The 22443-nt window shown below is 36.6% G+C and overlaps 2 protein-coding genes across 11 annotated transcripts; both read left to right on the plus strand.

The window, feature by feature from the left end:
- Window positions 1-796: 796 nt before the first annotated feature.
- LOC122296617 lies at window positions 797-5117 on the plus strand. Of its 4 annotated transcripts, none has more exons than XR_006238598.1 (3): window positions 797-956; window positions 1143-4383; window positions 4868-5117. XR_006238598.1 is itself a non-coding variant. In XM_043106431.1 (3 exons), exons 2-3 carry the CDS (start codon window positions 1399-1401, stop codon window positions 4118-4120), a joined length of 2622 nt encoding a protein of 873 aa, XP_042962365.1. In that variant the 5' UTR covers window positions 797-956; window positions 1143-1398; the 3' UTR covers window positions 4121-4705. The 4 variants fall into 4 exon arrangements, 2 of the variants coding, with proteins under 2 accessions (XP_042962365.1, XP_042962356.1); XR_006238599.1 differs by lacking the exon at window positions 4868-5117 and adding an exon at window positions 4385-4705 and having other exon boundaries at window positions 1143-4348; XM_043106431.1 differs by lacking the exon at window positions 4868-5117 and having other exon boundaries at window positions 1143-3946; window positions 4047-4705.
- Window positions 5118-16728: 11611 nt separating this feature from the next.
- LOC122296632 (B3 domain-containing transcription factor VRN1-like) lies at window positions 16729-21764 on the plus strand. Of its 7 annotated transcripts, none has more exons than XM_043106446.1 (8): window positions 16729-17186; window positions 17257-17426; window positions 17872-18073; window positions 18820-19330; window positions 19435-19586; window positions 19697-19973; window positions 20350-20570; window positions 21310-21764. In XM_043106446.1, the coding sequence occupies exons 3-8, from the start codon at window positions 17969-17971 to the stop codon at window positions 21553-21555; spliced, it is 1512 nt and encodes a 503-aa protein (XP_042962380.1). In that variant the 5' UTR covers window positions 16729-17186; window positions 17257-17426; window positions 17872-17968; the 3' UTR covers window positions 21556-21764. The 7 variants fall into 7 exon arrangements, with proteins under 7 accessions (XP_042962380.1, XP_042962376.1, XP_042962391.1 ...); XM_043106442.1 differs by having other exon boundaries at window positions 17257-17319; XM_043106457.1 differs by having other exon boundaries at window positions 16729-17135; window positions 17257-17319.
- Window positions 21765-22443: the final 679 nt, after the last annotated feature.

Genomic DNA, 22443 nt, shown 5'->3' on the forward strand with positions numbered 1-22443 from the left:
ACTCCTCTAGGTTCTTAATTTCCAGCCATTATGGTTCAAAGAGTTTCAAGTCATACAATCTTTCTAGAGGCCGGTGATCAGCTTTGACTAAAACTTTAAAGATATGTTCTTTAATTAAGAGCATATGATAAAGGTAGAGATGAAGGATTGGCATTGAATTTTGCTTCATTTAACAGATGAGGTTGAACTGAAGTCATCAAAGTTTAGAGTACATTATCATTTTCTTTATTGTAGACTCAAAAACTTTATTTATATTTCTGAAGAAAAAGACAAGTAAAACAATTCAGCTCTCTTGAGGTGACAATTTTCATTTTTATTTTTTTTCCTTTTAATTACTTTATTTTTTTTCTTTATATATATATATATATTTTAAAAGTCTTAGTTCTGACCTTAATAGCAGCCAACATCTGACACAGTCACACAAAATAGAGCTAGCCAATTTGCACTAATATATTCATAATTATCACGTTAGAAAATAATGAAAAGATAATAATTAAAAAAATGATAAATAAAAATATTTGTAGTTCACTTTTTTCCAAAGGTTAAAAAAATGGTTTAGAGAAACAATTATAAATAAAAAGAAAAATAGCAATTATGATAAAAATGGAAAGGAAATATTAGAAAAATAGCAAATTACAATGCAATGAGTTTGCCTAATTGGACAGAAAACAGCTTTTACACGAGGCCAGCGGATTCTTTGACTTTTAGGCATATGAGGGAGTGTTGGTCCCACCTGGCAAACTCTTAATAATTATTTTAAGAAAACGAAAATTTAATTAATAAGAGAAATAAAAATTGGCAGCATTTACATATTCTGCTTGTGAAAGTCAATACCCTTTCTCACTGTTTGTTGAGGGCGGTAAGCGGGGAAGATTGGAGAGAGAGAGAGAGAGAGAGAGAGAGAGGTCAATTAGATAGACAGAAAGGAGTGGAGTTTTATAATTTATCACAACCGGGTATGTTTTGGATTTATTAATTAGTTATTATCGAAGTAAATGGGAAAGAGCATATGTTGTGGGGGGTTTTCTTGCTTTTAATTGCATTATAGAGAGAGCGAGAGTTCTTTGTTTGAACTTTGAGCTCTGTCAGGTGTTTCGTGGTTTTGACTCTGCTTTCTTTCTCTCTGTGTTCATTTTTTTCAGGGAAGCCCTTCTTCTTGTACGTTCTTTAGCAGTTGTCTTGTGAATTTTTGGGATCTGGGTTGCAGGATTTGAGCATCAAAGTCTCGATCTTTCTTTGGTTTTCTTGGAATTGTATTTCTGTTGTGGAGTTTTACCCGAGAATGGTCTACTTAGAGTCCTAATTTTGTGGTTTGGAGTTGAATTCAAAATTTTCTCGCATTTCTTTGGTGTTGGAAATTGAGATCCTGGAATTTCTGGGGTCATCCAAATTGCTTTGATGCATCTGTCCATATGGAAACCCATTTCCCAATGCGCAGCTCTGATTCTAGACAGGAAGAGCAGCGGTAGAAGAAAAGATGGGTCTGATTCATCTCTTAAGAACAAGAAAAACTCATCGGTTCTCAAGAAATTGCAAGAGAACAAGCTCAGGGAGGCTCTCGAAGAAGCTTCCGAAGATGGGTCTCTCTTCAAATCCAAAGATATGGAGGAATCCGAGTCGCTGGCCAACCAGGACGAGAGTTTGGGGCGTTCCCGCTCGCTCGCGAGGCTCCACGCGCAGCGTGAGTTCCTCCGAGCCACTGCCCTCGCTGCCGAGCGCACTTTCGAGTCCGAGGATGCTATTCCAGACCTCAACGAGTCTTTCTCAAAGTTCCTAATCATGTACCCGAAGTACCAGTCTTTGGAGAAGATCGATCAACTGAGGGCTGAAGAGTACTCGCACTTGTCCCCAAAGGTATGCCTTGATTACTGTGGGTTTGGTTTGTTCTCGTTTGTTCAGACTCTTCACTACTGGGAGTCCTCCACGTTTAGCTTATCAGAAATTACTGCAAATTTAAGCAATCATGCTTTATATGGGGGTGCTGAGAGAGGGACTGTTGAGCATGACATAAAGACTAGAATTACTGATTATTTGAACATCCCTGAGCATGAGTACGGTCTAGTTTTTACAGTGAGTAGAGGATCTGCGTTTAAATTGCTGGCTGAGTCGTACCCTTTTCATACCAACAAAAAGTTGTTGACAATGTTTGATTATGAGAGCCAGTCTGTGAATTGGATGGCTCAGAGTGCTAGGGAGAAGGGTGCCAAAGTGTATAGTGCATGGTTCAAATGGCCAACCTTGAAATTGTGCTCCACTGATTTGAGAAAGCAAATTTCTAGTAAGAGGAGGAGGAAGAAGGATTCTGCAGCTGGTCTTTTTGTGTTTCCTGTTCAGTCTAGAGTTACTGGGGCCAAGTACTCGTACCAGTGGATGGCACTAGCACAGCAGAACAATTGGCATGTCTTGCTTGATGCTGGGTCATTGGGTCCCAAGGACATGGATTCCCTTGGGTTGTCCCTATTCCGACCAGATTTCATTATCACATCATTTTACAGGGTATTTGGTTATGACCCAACTGGTTTTGGATGCCTTCTGATCAAGAAATCAGTGATGGGAAGCCTTCAAAGTCAATCTGGGTGTACTGGGGTTGGAATGGTGAAGATTACCCCTGAGTATCCTTTGTATCTGAGTGATTCCATGGATTGTCTTGACAGATTGGCTGGAATTGAAGATGATGAAGTTGCTGAAAATGGTGATAAAACCTCTGAAACACGCCAGGGAACACAGCTACCTGCCTTTTCTGGTGCATTTACATCTGCTCAGGTTAGGGATGTATTTGAGATGGATCATGACAACAGCTCTGAGAGAGATGGGACAAGCACCATATTTGAAGAAACTGAAAGCATTTCGGTTGGGGAGGTGATGAAGAGCCCAGTCTTCAGCGAAGATGAGTCATCAGACAACTCACTGTGGATCGATTTGGGTCAAAGTCCATTGGGGTCTGACACAGCAAGCCAATTGAATAAACAGAAAGTGGCCTCTCCCTTACCACCCTTTTGGTTTAATGGCAGGAAGAACCTCAAACTGCTATCTCCATTACCCTCTTCCAAGATACATGGCAGCCCTATATACGATGACAAGGTTGTAAACCACGTGCCTTATGAAGACCTCAATGTGCTATCATTTGATGCTGCTGTCCTGTCAGTTTCCCAAGAACTGGACCGTGTGAAGGAGGTCCCTGAAGAAGAACAAGTTGCAGAGACAAACCATACTTCACAAAATGGTAGAAAGCGTTTAAATCATGTTCAGGAGATCCAAGAAGAACCTGAGACCAGCAAACCCATTCCTGCTGGGTCTTTGTCCAATTCTGCACTGAATGGAGCCTGTGTGAACATATCAACTTCTGCCTGTCAGCATCGCAGCCAAGAGAATGGCTCAACCTCTGAAATTTTTCAGGAGGTAAAAGAGAGTGCCATAAGAAGAGAAACTGAAGGTGAATTTAGGTTGTTGGGGAGAAGGGAAGGGAATAAATTTACTGGTGGTAGATTTTTTGGTTTGGAAGAGAATGAATCGTCAAGCAGGGAAAGGAGGGTATCTTTCAGCTTGGAGGACAATCATAAAGATAACCTGAGCCATACATTGGAGACAGGAGAAATCTCTGTGACCAGCCTGGATGATGAAGAGCAGAGCAGCGATGGTGAATATGCTGATGGGCAAGACTGGGACAGGAGGGAACCTGAGATAGAATGCAGGCATCTTGATCATGTTAACATGTTAGGTCTCAATAAAACCACCCTCAGGCTGCGGTTCTTGATCAATTGGCTTGTAACCTCATTACTACAACTTAGATTACCTGGTTCAGATGAGGATGGCAGCACAAATCTTGTTCAAATATATGGCCCGAAAATAAAATATGACAGAGGTGCAGCTGTGGCTTTTAACGTGAGGGGCAAAAACAGGGGGCTAATCAATCCAGAAGTTGTTCAGAAGCTGGCTGAAAGAGAAGGTATCTCTCTTGGCATTGGCTTTCTTAGTCACATAAAGATTTTAGATAGCCCGAGACATCAACGGGGTAGTTTGAATTTTGAAGATACAACGCTGTGCAGGCCAATGGAAAATGGTCGACATGATGGAGGAAAGGGCAGATTCATACGGGTTGAAGTTGTTACAGCTTCTCTAGGTTTTCTAACTAACTTTGAGGACGTTTACAAGTTGTGGGCTTTTGTGGCTAAGTTTCTTAACCCAACATTTATCAGAGAGGGTAGCCTTCCAACGGTTGAAGAAGGTTCTGAGGCATAGGACCATATGCGTATCAATGGCTTTTTTTCTATTTTGAATATAGTGGAATGCTTTTAGCTGGGAAATTTCTTCAGATGATCTCCCCCAAAGTGAAAGATTCAGAAGCCTAAAAAAGGATTGGAAGGCCTCAGCAGGGATCGGAAGGTAATCATTTATGCACGGTCAAATACCAGTGCTGGAGCTCTTCCTCAGGACTCCTCAGCACGTGGGTGAATTTGTTAATTCATGTTTGTTGTTTGTCGGAATTCCGTTTTTCAGCTGCTGGGTTCTGTAGAGTTGGCTTTAGAAACTCATGTCTTCCCAGGAAGTCACAGTAAACATGAAGTGGGCACAATTTCACCATCGATTACAATCTGCTTTTGCATTACACTACAATATATTTCTCTATGTTTTTAGGGCTGCTCTATTAAATTTCTTGGTTCTGTATAGAATTAGCTTATTTTTCCGATTGTAGTTTGCAATACCACTCTGTGGCGTGTTTATTTTTCCCGCTCAAGAAAAGACTTGAGAACTCTGCCAACACAACTCATCACTGGGAAGTTGCAATCTTCCTCAAATTAGAACCCTTAATTTCTGATCGAACATGGTCGTTTACCCGTCTTGATCAGTTGTCTAAATCGTGTTTCAGGTCAAAGGCAACTAGTAAAATAGACGTGGTTTTCTGGACCTTGAAATCAGAGTTTATGTTGCTGACCAAGTTGGATTTAACCTTGTTCCTTGGAGGGAATAAAAATGGATGAATAGTCTAAACCAGGGCGGACATGCTCTAGAAAGCATGATCTGATGTTAACAGGAAATAGATATTCCTTGCATAATGCGAAGAGCATTATCAAACTGGAAAAAGTGAAAGTAATCAAAGATTGACTAGTTTAAATGTATGGGGTCTGTTTTCTCGATTGTCATTGTCATAATTGGGCCATAACCATTGAATTTTGTTTCCATGAGAATATAATGGTAGGTTTAATCATTCTGCTTCTTTTTTTCTCCTTTTTGACCTGTGGATTGTGTGTTCTAGGGAAAGCTTGAGTGGTCCCTTCGTCAAAGCTGGTAGGGTATGATCATGAATCATGACACTGTCCAAAACCTTCTTTCGAACTTGATAGTGTATCGTGATTATCCAAAACCTTTTACCTTCATTGTTTTTCCTTTGGTAGGAATGATTATCCTAAACAAAACCTGCTTCTTCTAGAAAATAAAACGAAACATGCAAACCTACCCCCGGACAAGCTTCACTTTCAATATACCATCTAAAAAATTGGATAAAATATGAGAAAGAAGGGTTTGTTCTTTGACAAAACTGATTTATGTGAGGAAGTTTTCCTTCTGAAGTGGATATCATATTGTAGTTGTTGACGCTTGGCAGGGATCAGCTGACAATCTTAAACCGATACAAGATGTAGTTGGCTACTAAAGTAATAGATCTCCATGATTTTGCATGTCATAATTGTCAGCATCATCAGGAAATACTTAGCTAGAATTGCAATATAGATAATGGGAAAAAGAAGTTTCTGTAATTTAATGTCATTATGATAAAAAAATAAAAGATAAAAGTCTTCTCGGTGCAACTACCGCAGAAAGCTCTTCTTGTCATGATACCGTTGGCTGCTCTAGAAAAAGCCGAAATGAACCATCAAGTTTTAGACCAGATCATCCACACCCCAAAAAGCAGGCTTTATATGGCATTGCAACAACCGAAAGAGACTTCCATAGTTCCATGTCTAATAAAGAATCCATGCGCTTAGGTCCTGATTGGGTCCTGGTTTACTAACAAATGATGATTTTAATCCCTGAAAAGATGCTCCTCCTCCTCCTTAGTCCTTTCTCTATTATTGGAGCATTTATGTCTTGCCAAGATCAACAGAATTGGTAGAAGGAAATCTAAGATTCGAATACCGTTATAAGAAATGCAATCTCTAATTAATGCTGATTCCTTGCAAGCTTACCACACACCAAATCTGAAACATATCAAAATTATAGCGAATGCCCCATTATAATTTTTCAGTCCTTGGCTCATTAAACGTCAAAAGATATATAAGCTGTAACAGTTAGGGTAGTCTTTAATGTCCTTTTCTGAGCAACCCACGCTATTAAGGAATGAGAGGACAAAAGGCTGAGAAATGACAAAGTATCAAGAAGAAAATGAGAGATGTGACATAAAGAAGAGGTAATGTGACATAAAGAAATAACGGAAATAGGATGAAAAGGGAGGACTAGACGACTTGAATGGGGCTTTTGTTTCCAGACGCACACAAAACACTTCAGAGAGAAATATTTTCACTTGAACTCATAGGGTTTCAATACTTTTCCTTGATTGAACAATTTGACACTGTTGCAAGGTGTAACACACTCCCTTAATTGTATGGATTGATAGTAAATAAAATGATATATCTCACTTCGAGGGTGAGAAAATCTCCAAGAATTTCTAAAGGAAGAAGAAGATTTGAAAAGGATTCTATTACTTTCTATATGAAAGGAGCAATACATCACTACAAATTTTATGTAAGAATTCCTTACGGAATGCCTCCCATCTACTGGGCCATGGGCCTCGTGGGCTATGACTAACGTAAAGCAACATAAGGAAATCAAAGAGGTTCATTATATCTTAAAACTACTAGGGCCTAAACCCATTACACAAATTAAAATATATTAAGTTCCATTCCAGTCTAGCAGCCTTACGTGGAAGCCCAAGCTCATAGCCCACATGCCCAAAGCCGCGGGAACTGTTACAAGTCCCATTAGAGCACCTTGTGGGCAAGGTGTGGATAAGTTTCCTTGATCCGGAGATAGGGTTCTAACTGCAGGCATGTATCGTAATCAAAGAGGAAAGTTACCAACTGTTAGGCTTGCAAGTCCTCAAATTCTTCATGTCTACAAAAAATCTTGAAGTTATTTCCGGCCATGAAGTTTTACATGGAACAAAATCTTCAGGAATAGGAATTAGCTTCTCCACTGTGGCCATCTCAAGTGTTGTATGTTGCATGTTAAACTGAGTTTCTAAAGTATGCAGGTGGTTGAAAATATCATTGTCAACATTTATAGCACGTCTGCTCGGTGGGGCTGAAAATATTCTAGAATTTGTGGTCCCATGAGTCCATTCCAAAGCCATTAGTGGCGTAATAATGCACGGCATTTCGGTGGTCATTGTCAGAGTTGATGCCATCAACAACATCTTCACTGACCTCTGAGATCTGAGAAAGAGAATGTTGTCTTGTGAAACTTAATTGAGACTTCGACCTTGAAATTCCATGGCCGCTATTGGAGCCACCTTGAGAGGTGTAGCCTCCAAATCCCCTTGTAACTGAAAAACTATTATCAGCAACAACTCGAACAACTCGAAGCTTCGTCAGGGAGAACTCTAGGCCTAGAGCAAAGAAAAACTGGAAATTGCTGCAATTCATTGACCAGATAGCGGTGGATTGTCTTAATCAATTCGTCATATGAAACTGGCACACTGTAGGCTTGGATCCAATAGTCGAGCTATTTGCCTTCGAACAAGAACCTCAAAGAGCACTTCAAATCAAATAATGCAGATATAGTGCCAGTTGTATGTTGAATATCAGTTCAAACATCATCATCAATTAGGTCTTCGCATGAATCCACCTCCTTTAAACTCTTGATAAAGATTGATTGAAAAATATAGTGAATTCTTGCTCCCCCAGATAGCTCCAATGTTAACATTTCTTCATTTTTCATTTCGCTTCCAAAAAAACCTCAAGAAACATTTTAATTATTCCATCCTTATTGAGTGAGACTTGTTGCCCCTTTACAAATTCCAGATTTGTCTAAAGTTTCACACATTTGAACAAGGATTTCTTCTCCACATCCTTATCTAGAGAATCCAATCCTTCATCTGCCTGAATAGTGTCAACCATTGAGTCCCCTTTGCCTTTCTCACAGTAGGAAATCCGAGCACAAAGTACTTATTCATTAAAACCTTTTCAGATCCACATGGCATCTCTTTGAGGGCCTCACGTGGCTTCTCAACATTCCCTCTTGCCAAACTCCAATAATTCATTGAGGACCAGATTCGGGACAATCATAAATAGCTTCACATAGGTTTTAAAGCCCAGCCTTCCCATGTTCACACCTCTTCTCCATCCATACCCCTCTCCTTCATCCGTTGGTACAATAGGTTGCCAACCTCTAGCAGCAATATCAACCAACGTAAGACCAAAAAGCCAATGGACCATAACAGGCCAAATGTGAACTTGGTGGGGATAGGGTTGTAATCGAGTCGAGCCAATCTTTGGCTGGACGAGCTCGACTCGACTCGAAATACTCGAGTCTGAGTTTGAGCCCGAACTCGAAATTTTTTTTATTCTTTGTTCAAGCTCGATTCGATAAGCTAAATTCTCAACTCGAGTTTGAACTTGAACTCGTCCCATAAACGAGCTTGAGCTTGAATTGTTTATTTGTTTATTTGATTGTCTTTTGAATAAGATTTAATAATTAATAAAATAAATAAATCAATAAAATAAAATATCTAATATTGAATTTATACAACTAACAAGTAGAACCTTTATTGAATTATAAAATTTTAAAAAACTTATAAATAATTAATATCTAATTAGTTGATAGTTATCCAAAATAACAATATATTATATGTCTAGATATATTATTAATACAACACTTAATATGATAGCATATATCTATTTCATATATGATTCCCACATACTAGTATATAAAATTATTAAATCTTATTGACTAATTATTATACAAATTATAAAATATACCTATGAAGTATATTCATTATGTAGATATAAGTAATTAGATTGCATATTATATATTTAATTATAAAAGTGATATGCTTATATTATTAGCTAATATATATGTGTGTGTGCGCGTGCGCATATATACATAGGTGTACATATATTTATCAATATATGAATGAGTTTTAATTGAATTGAGCTAACAAGTTGACTCGAGTATAAACGAGCGGGCCTTAACAAGCTTTAGTTGAGTTTTGTCGAGTATGTATCATTTAAAAATCGAGTGGGTATCTGCTTTCATGAACAAGCTTTTTTTTTTTTTTTTTTCATTAGTCAAGTTCGATTCGAGTTTAACCGAATGAATATTGAGCGGGTTATCAAACAGACTTGTTCATTTACAGCCCTAGGTAGGGGTATCTCCAATCCCAAGTTGCCCAAATTCATTATTGCCCCAACCTAGTAAAGTGCCCTCCTCTTGGCGAGTGGAGTACGAAAACACCAAACATCCAAAGATCCACACCACATCACTCCTAGTTAACATTTACACAAACAACTGAGGTGCAATTACTGTCTATTTCTTGTGAAGCACCAAAATATTTTCAAAAGAAAGGAAACCTTCAGAGTTACCATCCTGTTGTCAAGACTAGCCAACTAACCATTTATCTACTTTCCAAACCTTATTTTCAATAGATCTACCAAGTTCCTAGTAACAACACAATGAACAAATTGTTGTGGTGTTTGGGGTTGAGAAATTAGGGTTTGGGATTTTTTGGATTTTTGGGATCTCTAATATGCGACTAGATTTGTTGATTTGAAAAGTGTGGGAAGGTCTCGGTGAAACATCTCTCTATGGTTTGATGAGTAAACAATGTTGTGCAAGGAGAGGGAGCATGAATCGTCGGAGAAGAGGGAGCACCAGGTGATGGTGAAGTTGATGGAGTGGAGAACTCCGTAGACAGTGTCTGGTTCGGCCGGTTTATAAGAAGGGGCTTTTGTGGTGAAGACAGAGAGTTGTAGAGACAACAGAAATCAACACCACCAGGATCATACTCCCATTTGCTGCACAAGAAATCAAAGATGTCGCAGTCCTTGTCATGGGAGCTGAGAATGGTCCCAAACACTTGGTCTCTTCCTTTTTCGGCTTTCGTACTATTTTTGCTAAGTACTTCCATTGAAAGGGAAGAAATCAACGAAGGAGTTGGACATATAGGAGTTAAAAAAATAAGATAAAATTTATGAAGGGATTTATGAGAACCTAGGGAAGAGGAATCTCAGCAGATCAACCTCCTTGACTTGTTCTTCCTATTCCTGCATTGCACAAAGCAGTTGTTCCAGATGGGTAAATTTTTTTTCAAATCCTTCATGCCATCGGTTACATGCTGATGGAGAATTTAGAGATTTTTTTAATATTTGTTTTACTGACTCTCTAATTTTGTTAAGGGATATAAGAATTTCTTCCAAGATAGTACAAAGATCGGTATTCTCTGATATGAATTTGTAACACACCCCTTGATTTTATGGATTGATAATAAATGAAATGAAATATCCCACTTCGAGAGTGAGAAAACCTCCAATACTTTCAAGAGAAAGAAGAATATATGAAAATGATTCTATTACTTTCTAGATGAAAAGAACAATACATCCCTACAACTTTTATGTAAGAATTACCTACAGAATGCCTCCCATCTACTGGGCGTTGTGGACTATGTTTAACATAAAGTAACATAAAGAAGTTAAGAGGTCCATTACATTTTAAAACTACTAAGGCCTAAGTCCATTACACAAATTAAAATATATTTGGTGATAAATTTTTTTCGCAACAAAATTGTTGTTTTTGCCACAATTTTTTGGCAGTGTAAATTTCTCATTGCAATATTCCTTTTTTGCGGCAGGTAAGAGAACCGATGGAGATGATGATGGTATTTTAGGCGAAATTTTTGGCGACGACTACATTTTGCTGCAACAAAGTGCTTTTTCCAAGGCGGCTCAACAAAGTACTTTTGTTTTGTTTACGTGCAGCGAGAGGGGTTGGAACTTGGAATTTCTTACGTCCTGTTTGAGAAGAGACATCCCATGACATGGCTAACGTATGCTGAAAGGACGTGTAATTGTAATGCTCACAGTGAAGCATCACATCTTTTTCTTTTTGAAAAATCGGTTTCGGGATTTGACAATTTTTTTTAAAGTACGGGTTGACGTTGGAGAGTGATACGGTTATTTTAAACAATTAATCTATCCATCCCCCGGTTTTCAAAATGCATGCCACACTCTTGACATGGCGAACCCGGTCCAGAGCCAACATCACGGTTTAACTGAATTTTGCATCGGGGTTTAACAAAATTCAAATTGCACGCCACTCAGACCTCTCAACTCTTCCCTCTCACGATCCTCCCTCTTCCCTCTCACGACGCCCTCAGACCAAAACGCCGTTTCCCTCTCACGTCCCTCCTCCTCCCTCTCACTCGACTCTCCTCTTCTTCTCTCTCACCCCTTTTTTCGCCTGCCTAACTCTCTGCATGCACTCCATCACTCCGGCACACGGGAAAGAAAACCTATCAGAAGGGTCACCATTTCCGTACGGCACGGCATCGGCCTGCACTCCATCGCTCCGGCCTGACCCACCTTTTTATTATCTTGCAAGGGTAAGATCATTAAAGAAAAATGCAACAAATTTTTCCAGGTTTTGGTTTATATTTTTCTAGGTTTATATTTTTCTCTTTTCGTTTCATCTCTCCATTTCTAGCATATCTGATATTGTGTGTTTTTGTGTTTATAGATGTGAGATTTGATCTGCTATTTGATCTATTTTTTGTGGGGTTTTTTGGGTTGTTGATGTTGTATGTAGCAATAAATTTGTTGGTTATTGATAACATCTGAAATGAGGGAGATGCTGGGATTGGTTGGAAGGGGAAAACATGGATAAAACACAGATAAGCTTGATTCAGTACTATAGTCTTCAGCGAGGGTGTATTAATTCATAAATTTGGTTGGGATGGAGAGGGAAATCATGGGCATTATTGTGAATGGGTTTGAGGGAAAGGTTACTTGTAACCACTAATTTTTTTTTAGTACCAATTAAGGTTTTTCTCAAGAGTAATGTTATAAGAGCTATATAAAGTTTACCACTCAAAAAGCCCTCTCAACGTGGTAATGTTAAGACTAGAATCTTAAGTTATCAAAACCACTTTTTGTTTCTGTTTTGTTTTTTAGTAAATCTGGTGGTACCACATGAAGACAGTTATTTGAGCAGAAAAATGGAAATGACCAAATAGCATTTTTCTTACCTTAATGGTCCTAATCTTGTGTTGGAGTTGGTGAAAAAATCCTTGTAGAGATATTATAGTCTTCAAATGATCTTGATCTTACTGCAATACTATAGTGTTAGTGAGGGTGTATTAATTCATAAATTTGGTTGCGATGTAGAGGGAAATCATGGGCATGGATTGTGAATGGGTTTGAGGGAAAGGTTCTTTGTAGCCACTAATTTTGTTTTGAGTACCAATCAAGGTTTTTATCAAGAGTAAATTTATCAGAGCTATCTAACGTCATTTAATGTAAAAGGACATCCATATATATAGATGGAAAAAGTAAAAAACATGCATATATAGAGCTTTATTTTGAGGAAAAGAATGAAGAATTTAGACTTATACCTGGGTAAAAAGATCATTATGAACATTCCTCACAAACATGAATGGAAAATGATATGTTTAATGAAACTTTTTCACAAAACTTGAATATTTCTTCATTTTAATGGGAAAAAAGGATTACAAGGGGCTTTTTATTTTTATTTTGTTTTAAATACGTAGATAATTGTGCCTAACTTAACTCACCATGTTTATAAATAATTGTGCTTTATTGCTTGTTAGCATTTTAGCATTTTACTTGGTTTGTTGAAAAAATAATGTCAAACTTATATGAACAATAAATGTAAACAGATTTTTTCTTCCCATACCCCTAGTCAGTCAGCAAATTGTCATTGGTCGTGGCTTCGATAAATTAGTATGGCTAGGATAGTACCTACTGCTGCATGCACAGGCAATCGTGACATACTTAGCATTTTCATCAAGATCTCTCTTCGTCCTTTTTATAATAACCCCAAAACTCTCTTGTTTGGCATATCATTTGTAATAGACCAAAACCTCTTTATCAGTACCAAATTTCATACTAGCTTTTGGAGGCTCAATCTTATTATCATAATCTAAAACTTCAAACACCCCCTCCGCATTTGGTGATATATTTTTGTCGGGTGAAGTTTCTGAAAAGGAAGAATGAGTGGTTAGGATTAGAGTTTATATATATATATATACACAATGGATGGGAGTGGATATTGTTAAAAAAGTGTACCTCCAACATCCTTTTTACTTTCAACACTAAATGACATAGATGATGAACCACTTGCGCAATTTGGTACGGGCATACTTGGTCCGCATGGCGATATTGCTGAGTGCTGTATTTTAATTATTGTGTTATACATTAAGAAAAATATGGAGGTACGTTGAAAAAACCATAACAATTGACTCAAAATAACTACCTGAATCGTATCTTCACCTTGTCTCAACTCCTCCAGATTAGTTGACGTATGGCATGGTTGGCCCAAAGGGTGGCATTGCCAGATGCTGCAATTACCCATTGTGTTAGAATGAGTCAAACCCACGCACATAAAAAAATAATTAAACAAATATTCATATGAAAAAAAAAAGTCAATATAGATAATTTATTTACCTGGCTACCCCAAGTATACGGATATGGAGTTGGATATGTATTTAGATTCATCATATATGGCATTGTATTTGGATTTAGTGTATCATGATATCCCTACAATGTACAAATAAACCATGGATTAATTAAAGGCTACAATATCTAACTCATTGAGCATTTTCAAATAACCAATGTGTGTATCATACCTAGGTTGGTGAAGTCGATGTAGAAGGCCCGGGTGGCCTCAAATCTTCCTCTTCGCCCATCACGCTATTTGAGAAACCATTTGGGACAGTATATACTACACGTAAATTTAGTGGGCAGCTTATCTACTTAAAATCAACAGCAATAACTCACCCTGCAGACACATAACACTTCTGTCAATTTCAAACAATACCAACAAGTGATCCCCAGAAAATATTAACCACTATCAAACGTAATGGCTATTTTAAGTGCAAAACTAGATTTTCAAATAACCCAACTACACGAAATGGATTGTGTGTACAGTTTCGACTTCACAAAATTCACATATAACCTCCAAGAATGTTGGATGGTACTCCCCTAATAATATTGTACATACAGTTTTAATGCATTAAATATCTCTCTCTCTCCCCCACATTTACTGTTTCATAAATGTAGTTATCTAATTTACTAAAGAATTCTAAATGTGGTCTCCAAGGTTAGTGATCTCTAGAGTAGGGAATATTGATTTCAATGGAAAGAGAGGGGGCTTTCATTTAAAACAAGACGCAGCAACAATCATCATGTGATAAAAGGTTGTTATCAATGATGCAAAAGGCTACAACTGTTCAAAAAAATAAGAAAATACCATGCAATGATGCAAAAGGCTAAACCTGTTAAAAAAAAAAAAATCCAAATCTCATGATTTCGTTTCTCATTTATCAATAAGGCCAACGTGTATCATACTTTTATAGGCATATATATATGCGTCATACCAAAAGAACTATCCATGAGAATAAATTAGACTGCTCTTGTCCACTAGCTGTACTCAATATTCATATTCTTTGCTTCAAATGAATTAAGTAAAACATTGTGATGATCAGTTAGAAGCTCAAAAATATTCCTACCTCAAACTAATTAAAAGCAAAGCATATATTTCTTTACCATTGATCAATCATACAAGCACAAATTAATACCCCTAACGTTGCAGGCTTGCAGGTGCAGGGATGTCAAAGATTATTTTTATTTTTTACTTGCAACAAGGTTAATACCAGCTGCCTTTAGGGAAAAGAAAAGGCACTGATTTGAATGCTATCTTTAGGGACAAACTCGTTACTCTAGAAAAAATAGAGGTGAAAAAAAATTCTTGTCAGTTAATTTGTTGCTGAAGACACCAAGGCTTCCAGCTTTAGGAGTTCTAAGAATGTTGCATCAATTCAGGACATTAGTACCATCAAGTTTGAAAATTTTTTAACACACAATGATAGTGTCAAATGTCAAATACTTCAAAAGTAATAAAATTTAATGAATGGAAATGTCTAGATGATAAAGATAATGAATTCTGAGTAGCTTTATTGGTATTGTATTGTATATAGCGTCTGCTCTCAAACATACTGTATGCTTGTTCTTTCCTTAAGCTTTCATATACCATATTGTATAGAAAATAACTCTCTGTGTTTTCCCCTTACAGCCAGTCGTAGACAATAAATTTCACTCATTTCAGATGTTAAAAACAACCACAAAATCGGTGGCATACATACAACATCAACAATCCAAAAACACCACAAACACAGATCAAACAATATTGTAAATCGCAAATCCATAAACGAAAAAAATATAGAAATGACAAAATGCTAGAAATGGAGAGCTGAAACCACAACAAAAAATTAAAAACCCTAGCCCTTACTTTCTTACCCTTGCAATACGACAGTCGGTGGGTCTGGGAAGCTAGGATACCACCGGAGGATTGTGAGGCGAAAATAAATGGGGAAGCTTTTCAATGTCGTACGGAAATAAACGCGTCGAGAGAGGAAGCCAGACGGAGTGATGAAGCCAAACGGGTCGGAGTGATGAAGCCACACGGGGCAGAGTGATGCACCCACAATAGGCGGGGAGAAGGTTAGGCCGACAAAGGAAACCAGCTGGGGGCGTGGAGCAGAAAACGCGGGGGAAGCTTTCTTGCGTCAAAAGTGAAGAAGAATGTGGGGGGGGGGGGGGGGATTGAAACGATGCAGATGGACCAAAACGCCGACGTTTTAAAAAAAAATGCCATGTTGGCTAGAGTGCGGTGGTTGCGTGAACAATGGGTGGTTGTGTAGTATAACTCTATTTTAAATGAAGTTCAATTTATCAGTATGAATGACACGTAAGAGTATTGTTATTAGTTTGGTTAAACGAGGATGTTTGATGAAAATTTAAATTATTTATATAAAAAATATTCACATTAAATTGGACAAGTCTAAAATATTTTATATTTTTATTACAGTTATTAGTTAAAGATAAAAAATTATTTTCATTCATTAAAAATTAAAATATTATTTTCTTACTTCTATATTATTATTTCAAATGATTAAATAAGTTTTGAAAATATATTTTTTTAATATTAATTTAATTATAATATAATTATTAATAATATTAAATTGATAGAATTATAAAATGTGATAAAAATAAGTTTTTTTAAAAAAATATTAATTTAATAATATTTTATTATTATATATAAAATAAATGATTAATTTAATATAAAAATTGAATTTAGGTGAAATAGATAAATATAAAAAATGTTAATATTAATTAAATTTAAAGAAGAATTTAACGTAGTCGACAAGAATGCTCTAATTGATTTATCCAAAAACGACGGTTGCCATTTTCGAGACATATTATTATAGAAAATAAATGATTAATTTAATATGAAAATTGAATTTAAATGAAATAAATAAATATAAAAAAAATGTTGATATTAATTAAATTTAAAGATGAATTTAACGTAGTCGACAAGAACGCTCTAATATGATTCTTCCAAAAACGACGGTTGCCATTTTCGAGACATTATTACTGTTGACGTTTGGGAATTACCAATTAAACTAAAAAACTGATAGCGTAAAAAAACTAAAAAGGTGCAAAAGAAAATACTTTATCGTGATCTTGAATTGAATTGGCTGAGGCTGTCCTTTGCAAAATACTTCATTGATTGATCTCAGATTAGATAGGGCTGTCCTGTACAGTGTATTGTGCCGTCTCTCTAAAGCCTAGGCCCTGCAACTAGTGTTTAAAGTTTAAACACTTTCATGGCAGCAATTGGCTCAACTTAGATTTGAAGACTCGGATTGATGTCTTGGTTTGTACACTAGAGTTGCGGTGCTGAATGATGTAAGGAAGAAACCTGAATAAAAAAATGACATTTATCAAAAAATACCGAAAGTTGAGGAAAGGGGGAGAAGGAGCAGCGACGTGAATAGAGGGGGGAAGGTGAGAGAAGGAGCTTTGTGGGTTTAAATAGCAGGATAAAAATAACATTTTTCCCATGTCGAGGTCTGTGGGGTGTGAACTTCTGTTTAGATTTTTCTACTTTGAATGCTGAAGGTATTGGATACCAACCTCGTACGTTTTTTTTTTTTTTTAATATATTTTTATAAAAAAATATATCTCGCAGATGGAGACGATAGCCCTGAGTTCTTCAAAGCCTTCCCTCCCCTTTACCATTGCTCACCAAATAGTACTACCTCTCTCTCTCTCTTTCTCTGTCTCTGTCTCTGTCTCTGTGTTCTTGAACAGACAATGGTTGGTAGGTATGAGGGGTTTTTATTTGCTTTGCATGCAAAGGTAAAAGTCCCCCTTTTTTTTTCTTATTGGTTTAGCAGATTCCTAAAATTCTTTTATTTTTATTTGGTCAAGTTAACAGCTCTGTTTTGTTGCAAACAATGTAAATTGAAACAGAAGGCCCGGTTTTAGGTTTCAAGGATTCGAATCTTGCCCATACGCAGAATTTCATATTTTGTTTTGTAAAATCTTATCATAAGATTTACCTTCGGAAGGTCATATGCAGCAGATATTTTGCTACAAAGTTTACCCCCATTTTTTCCTATTTTTGCTTGTATAATAATTTATAAACGTGGTTGAAATTTGCATGCATGTGATGGAATAACTGAACCATGGCCTTAAAAGATGTTAACTTTGGTAATTTCATGTTGAGCCAGTCTGCATGATTGATCGCTCTTTAAAGACTGTTATACCTGATACAGAAATTGAAAAACAATTACATTGACAGGTTATAGATTTGTGGAGTACAAGCACTCAAGTTCAGGAGGCACTATTTAAAAAGCTTCTGCTTCATTTTACGCTTTGTAACTACTCGAAGTTCAACCATGACTTCTCAAGGCCAGAGAGACTGTGACAGTACAGCAAGTACACTGAAAGCCCCACATTTCTTCAAGATAATTCTCCCTCGTTGTCTTCAAGACAGGAAACTTGTGAGCATACTCTTCCATCTCTATCTGGTTTAACAATATAACACTACTATTTGTTTGACATTGTTAATTTATAAAATCAATTAAATACAAAACAGTTTATTTGGATTATACTATATGATAGTGACCTGTTAGTCAACTTTTGTGGGCTTTCTTTGTTTTTGTAATTTCCAAATTTTTGGTATAGTTTGATGCTATAATGCATGAAACTGGCATTGTGACAGACCGATAGCAAAAAAACTAAAAAGTTGCAAAAGAAAAGAAGTTTCAGATTTTTCAACAGGCAACAAAGTACTTTATGGTGAACTTGCATTGGCTGGGGCTGTCCTATGCGAATTACTTTATTTATTGATCTTGGATTAGATAGAGCTGTCCTGTACAATGTATTGTGCCGTCTCTCTAAGGCCAAGGCCATGCAAATGTTTAAACACTTCATGGCAGCAATTGGCTCGACTTAGATTTGAAGACTCAGATTGATGTGTTGGTTTGTACACCAGAAAAGAAAAATCTTTAAATTGATTCAGCTTGGTTAGGATTTTTCTAGGGAAGTCAGTAGCTATACCTTAGACCAAATGCATATTAATCGGGCTGTCCTTTCCTTGAGGTGATTGTGTTTTTGTAGACCTCTTAAGAAAGAATATTTTGAATGTTTCTATTGCACAATAAGAACTGCGTATGAGTGTGTATGTTGTTTTTACTCTGCTGAATTTTCTGGTTTTTATGTTAACTTAACCATTGAATCTTTACAGAGGTTTCCGAAGAAGTTTGTAAGGAAATATGGAGAAGGCTTGTCAAACTTAGCACTCCTTAAGCTTCCAAATGGTGCAGAATGGAAAGTAGAGTTAAGACAATGTGATGGTGGGGTTTGGTTTCAGAAGGGTTGGCAAGAATTCTTGGAGTATTATTCTATAAAGTTGGGGCACTTGTTAGTCTTTAAATATGAAGGACATTCTCGCTTTAATGTACTTGTATTTGATGAGAGTGCAACAGAAATTGAGTATCCTTTCAATAGCTCCCTTGGAGAGGACAAGCTTGATGCAGAAATCTTGGCTTCTCCAATGGAAGAAACCCGGGCTGATGGTTCTGTTGAAATATTGGATGACTTTCCAAAAGACACAAAAACTAGGGAGAAATCATGGTTACCATGTCCTCGAGCTCACAAGATGATGAGAACCAATCCTAGTGAAAAAACTACAAGTAATTTGAATATGCCAAGATTGGCTCAACAAAATTTGCATTCTACCAAGCAGGAGCTTGAAGGTTTGAAATCTTTTATATACTTTATTTCTTTGGTTCAAAATTTTTTACAATGTCTTGTTATCTTTTATTGTCATCAAAAGGTGCTGAAGGAATTTTTATAACAGAGCAATGCCCAAAATATAATGTCCCAAGGACTCGAACAATGAGGGTTGATGAAAAAACAAGAGCTCTTGAAAAAGCAAGTGGCTTTAAACCTGAAAATCCTTATTTCGTGGCTGTCATGCAGCCATCATATGTGGGTTCTAAAAACTACCTGGTAAGTTCAAATTGCAGATTCAGTATTGAACATAGAACAAATTTTGTTGAATACTTTCTTTCAGAATAGCGCTATAATTAATATCTTCATTTCTGTCTTGAATAAACCAGAATCTACCTTTAAGGTTTGCAAAGAGTTATTTGAATAAGAAGGTAGATACTATCATCCTTCGGGTTTTAGATGGGAGATACTGGTCTGTCAAGTACATTTTCCAAATGAGTGCTACAATGTCGAGAGGTGTGTTTGGATGTGGTTGGAAAGTGTTTGCACAAGACAATAATCTGGAAGTAGGTGACGTTTGTGTTTTTGAACTGATTGAGGGCATCGAAACTTCTTTCCAAGTTGTGATTTTCCATGCTACTCAAGAACATTGCCCTCAATCTCCAGGTGAGGAAGCTGCTATTCTTTTCAGTAGGGACCTATTTTGTCTTTAGAACTTCATATATCCTTCACTTTCTTGCTTTTCTTTTAAAGCTCTTGGCAATGGAAGCAATCAAAGAACTTCAAGTTCCTATAGTAAATTTTAAAAATGAACCTCTAGAAAATTAATCTAATGCTTGAGAAGTTAACAGACCTGACAGACTAATCCAAAAAAAAAAATGTTCACAGACCAGATTCATATGAACCTCAAGGTACTCAATATAAATTCGCCTAATTGCATTCTTGGGGTCAAAGATCTCAATTATATGCTTTGCATGTTTGTTCAAACTATCAAGTTCATGTCAGTTAATTTAAGGTGTTTCTGGTTGTCAAAATGGGACAGGGGAGCTTAAGTTTTCAGCTAAAAGAGAGAGTAGAAACATGACTAATTCTCCGACGCGCCGTCAATCTCACATTTCCAAGAGGCAACAATGGACTGCCAGGGACAAAGCTAGAGCTCTTGAGAGAGCTAGCTCTTTCAAGTCTGAAAATCCATTTCTCATGGTTGTCATGTGGCCGTCACACGTTTGTAAAAATAGCAACTTGGTAAGCTTTGAATTCCAGGTATGCTGGATCATCAAAACCTCTAATTTGCAGATAAGATGCACTGACTACTGATAGAGGCTAATCTAGTGGTTTTAAGCTCAAGATCGAGGCTACATATTAGAAGATTGCAGTCTTAAGTTCAAGATCAAAATTGATCTCCTATCTTATTGTGCCAGAAATTTTCTAGTTAATCTAACAAAGGCAAGTTCATAACTTTGATATGTGAGGAGAGTATAGGTAAACGTGTTGCTTAAAGAACTTCATCTTAAAGGGCACCTAGGGTTGTTGAAGCTGCCAGCAAATTCATCTCTAAAGAATCCCTTGTTTTATACTGTCGCATGCTTGTGGTAAGTATGGTGATGCTCTTGGGTTATGATCAACTTATTCTATCTGCTGTGTTTTAAGCAATTATAAAAAAAGCTGATCTGTTAGCTTTTCCACGTTGAACATGCATTGATTTAAAGAGGAGACTTGTTAGTTGACAGAGTTTTGCAAACTATCCGACAGGTTCCAATGTGTTAATGTTTAAAACATAGTAAGTGGAAACGCAAATGCATATAACCGCAAATTCCTCATCAATGATATCTTTTATGATATGTATGTTTATTCAATATATGCATTATTTGCATATAAAGAAAAAAAAGTTTGTTAAGTGAATCTATTTCTCTAGATTGCAACCCATGGAAAAGTGTCTCCATCACTAATCATTGGTTGGGGACGTATGCAAAGATTAGCATTGAATTTCTTTATTTTGCAGGCTGTGCCTGATAGCTTTCTCAAGAGCAGATATATGAAAGAAAGGAGACGGATAGTGATGCTTCAGGTCGGGGATGAATCATGGCCAGTGACTGTTTTGACTACTAGTGCTCGGGTTACCATGTCTGGTGGTTGGTCTACTTTTGCAAGGGACAATAAACTGCAAACAGGAGATGTTTGTGTGTTTGAACTGATTAAAAGTGACGATGATATACTGAAAGTATCCATTTTTAGATGCCTCGGTTAAGTGGTTGCTAGAGTAGGGTTATAATTATATTCGAGGAACTTAATTATATGGTGGCGGTAATTTACAGACCTCGTCTTCCGCACTTTGATGGAGACTGATTTCGTTGTGATTGTCGCCCCCCTAATTCTTCTATTATCTGTTAATGACTTGAATTATATTTGGAGTTATTGTCACAAATTGGAATCGAGTAATATTATGGTTTCTGACAACAGTAGAGCCAGGCTACCAATACCAGTAATCGCTGGCATGCATTTCTACTGGCATATGATGGAAAATTCTATTGCTAAAGAAACACAAGAATTGCCTATGGTGCAATGCATTTTGGTGCTCATAAGATAAGGGGAAGAACTTGGTAAATTTTATATCTATAGACGTAGCATACCTCAAATGAATATTTAAAAAAACATACCTAATGAAGTTATAGAGATCCGGCTTGTCTCCGGTTGCAAAGTAACAGGACATCTCCTGTTATAAGATCCGAGGGCTATCATTGCATCTTTTAAACAAAAAAGAGAGTGCTAGTGCTGTGTTGGAGTCACATGTTTTATTTGTTAATTTTTGTCAAAATTTTACTTCAAATAAATTTTAAAGATTTTTGTTTTTGTTATATTATTTATGTGTTGATATATAAATATATTATTTATTAACAAAAAATAATGTCTTCCATGCTGGCAATTATAAAAATATATATATTAAAAAATAGAAATTTTATCCTCCATGCTGGCACTTGCAATAACTTTACTCCAACACATTACATCAATTATAATTGTTTTAACCAAAAAAGAAAAATAAAATTAATTATTAAAAACACTAATAATAAAAATACCATCTATATATCAATTAAACATAATAACTAGTATCAAATATATTTATATATTTTTTAAATAT

This window comes from Carya illinoinensis, chromosome 2 (genome assembly GCF_018687715.1).
Source record: "Carya illinoinensis cultivar Pawnee chromosome 2, C.illinoinensisPawnee_v1, whole genome shotgun sequence".
Taxonomy (NCBI): Eukaryota; Viridiplantae; Streptophyta; class Magnoliopsida; order Fagales; family Juglandaceae; genus Carya; species Carya illinoinensis.

Excerpts from the sequence above, each read along its gene's own strand:
- LOC122296617 (XM_043106422.1), top strand. The coding sequence starts at position 1,399 with ATGCATCTGTCCATATGGAAACCCATTTCCCAATGCGCAGCTCTGATT.
- LOC122296632 (XM_043106446.1), top strand. The coding sequence starts at position 17,969 with ATGACTTCTCAAGGCCAGAGAGACTGTGACAGTACAGCAAGTACACTG. Across the intron at positions 19,331-19,434 it reads TACCAAGCAGGAGCTTGAAG|AGCAATGCCCAAAATATAAT; the intron begins GTTTGAAATCTT and ends TTTTTATAACAG. Across the intron at positions 19,974-20,349 it reads ACATTGCCCTCAATCTCCAG|GGGAGCTTAAGTTTTCAGCT; the intron begins GTGAGGAAGCTG and ends AAAATGGGACAG.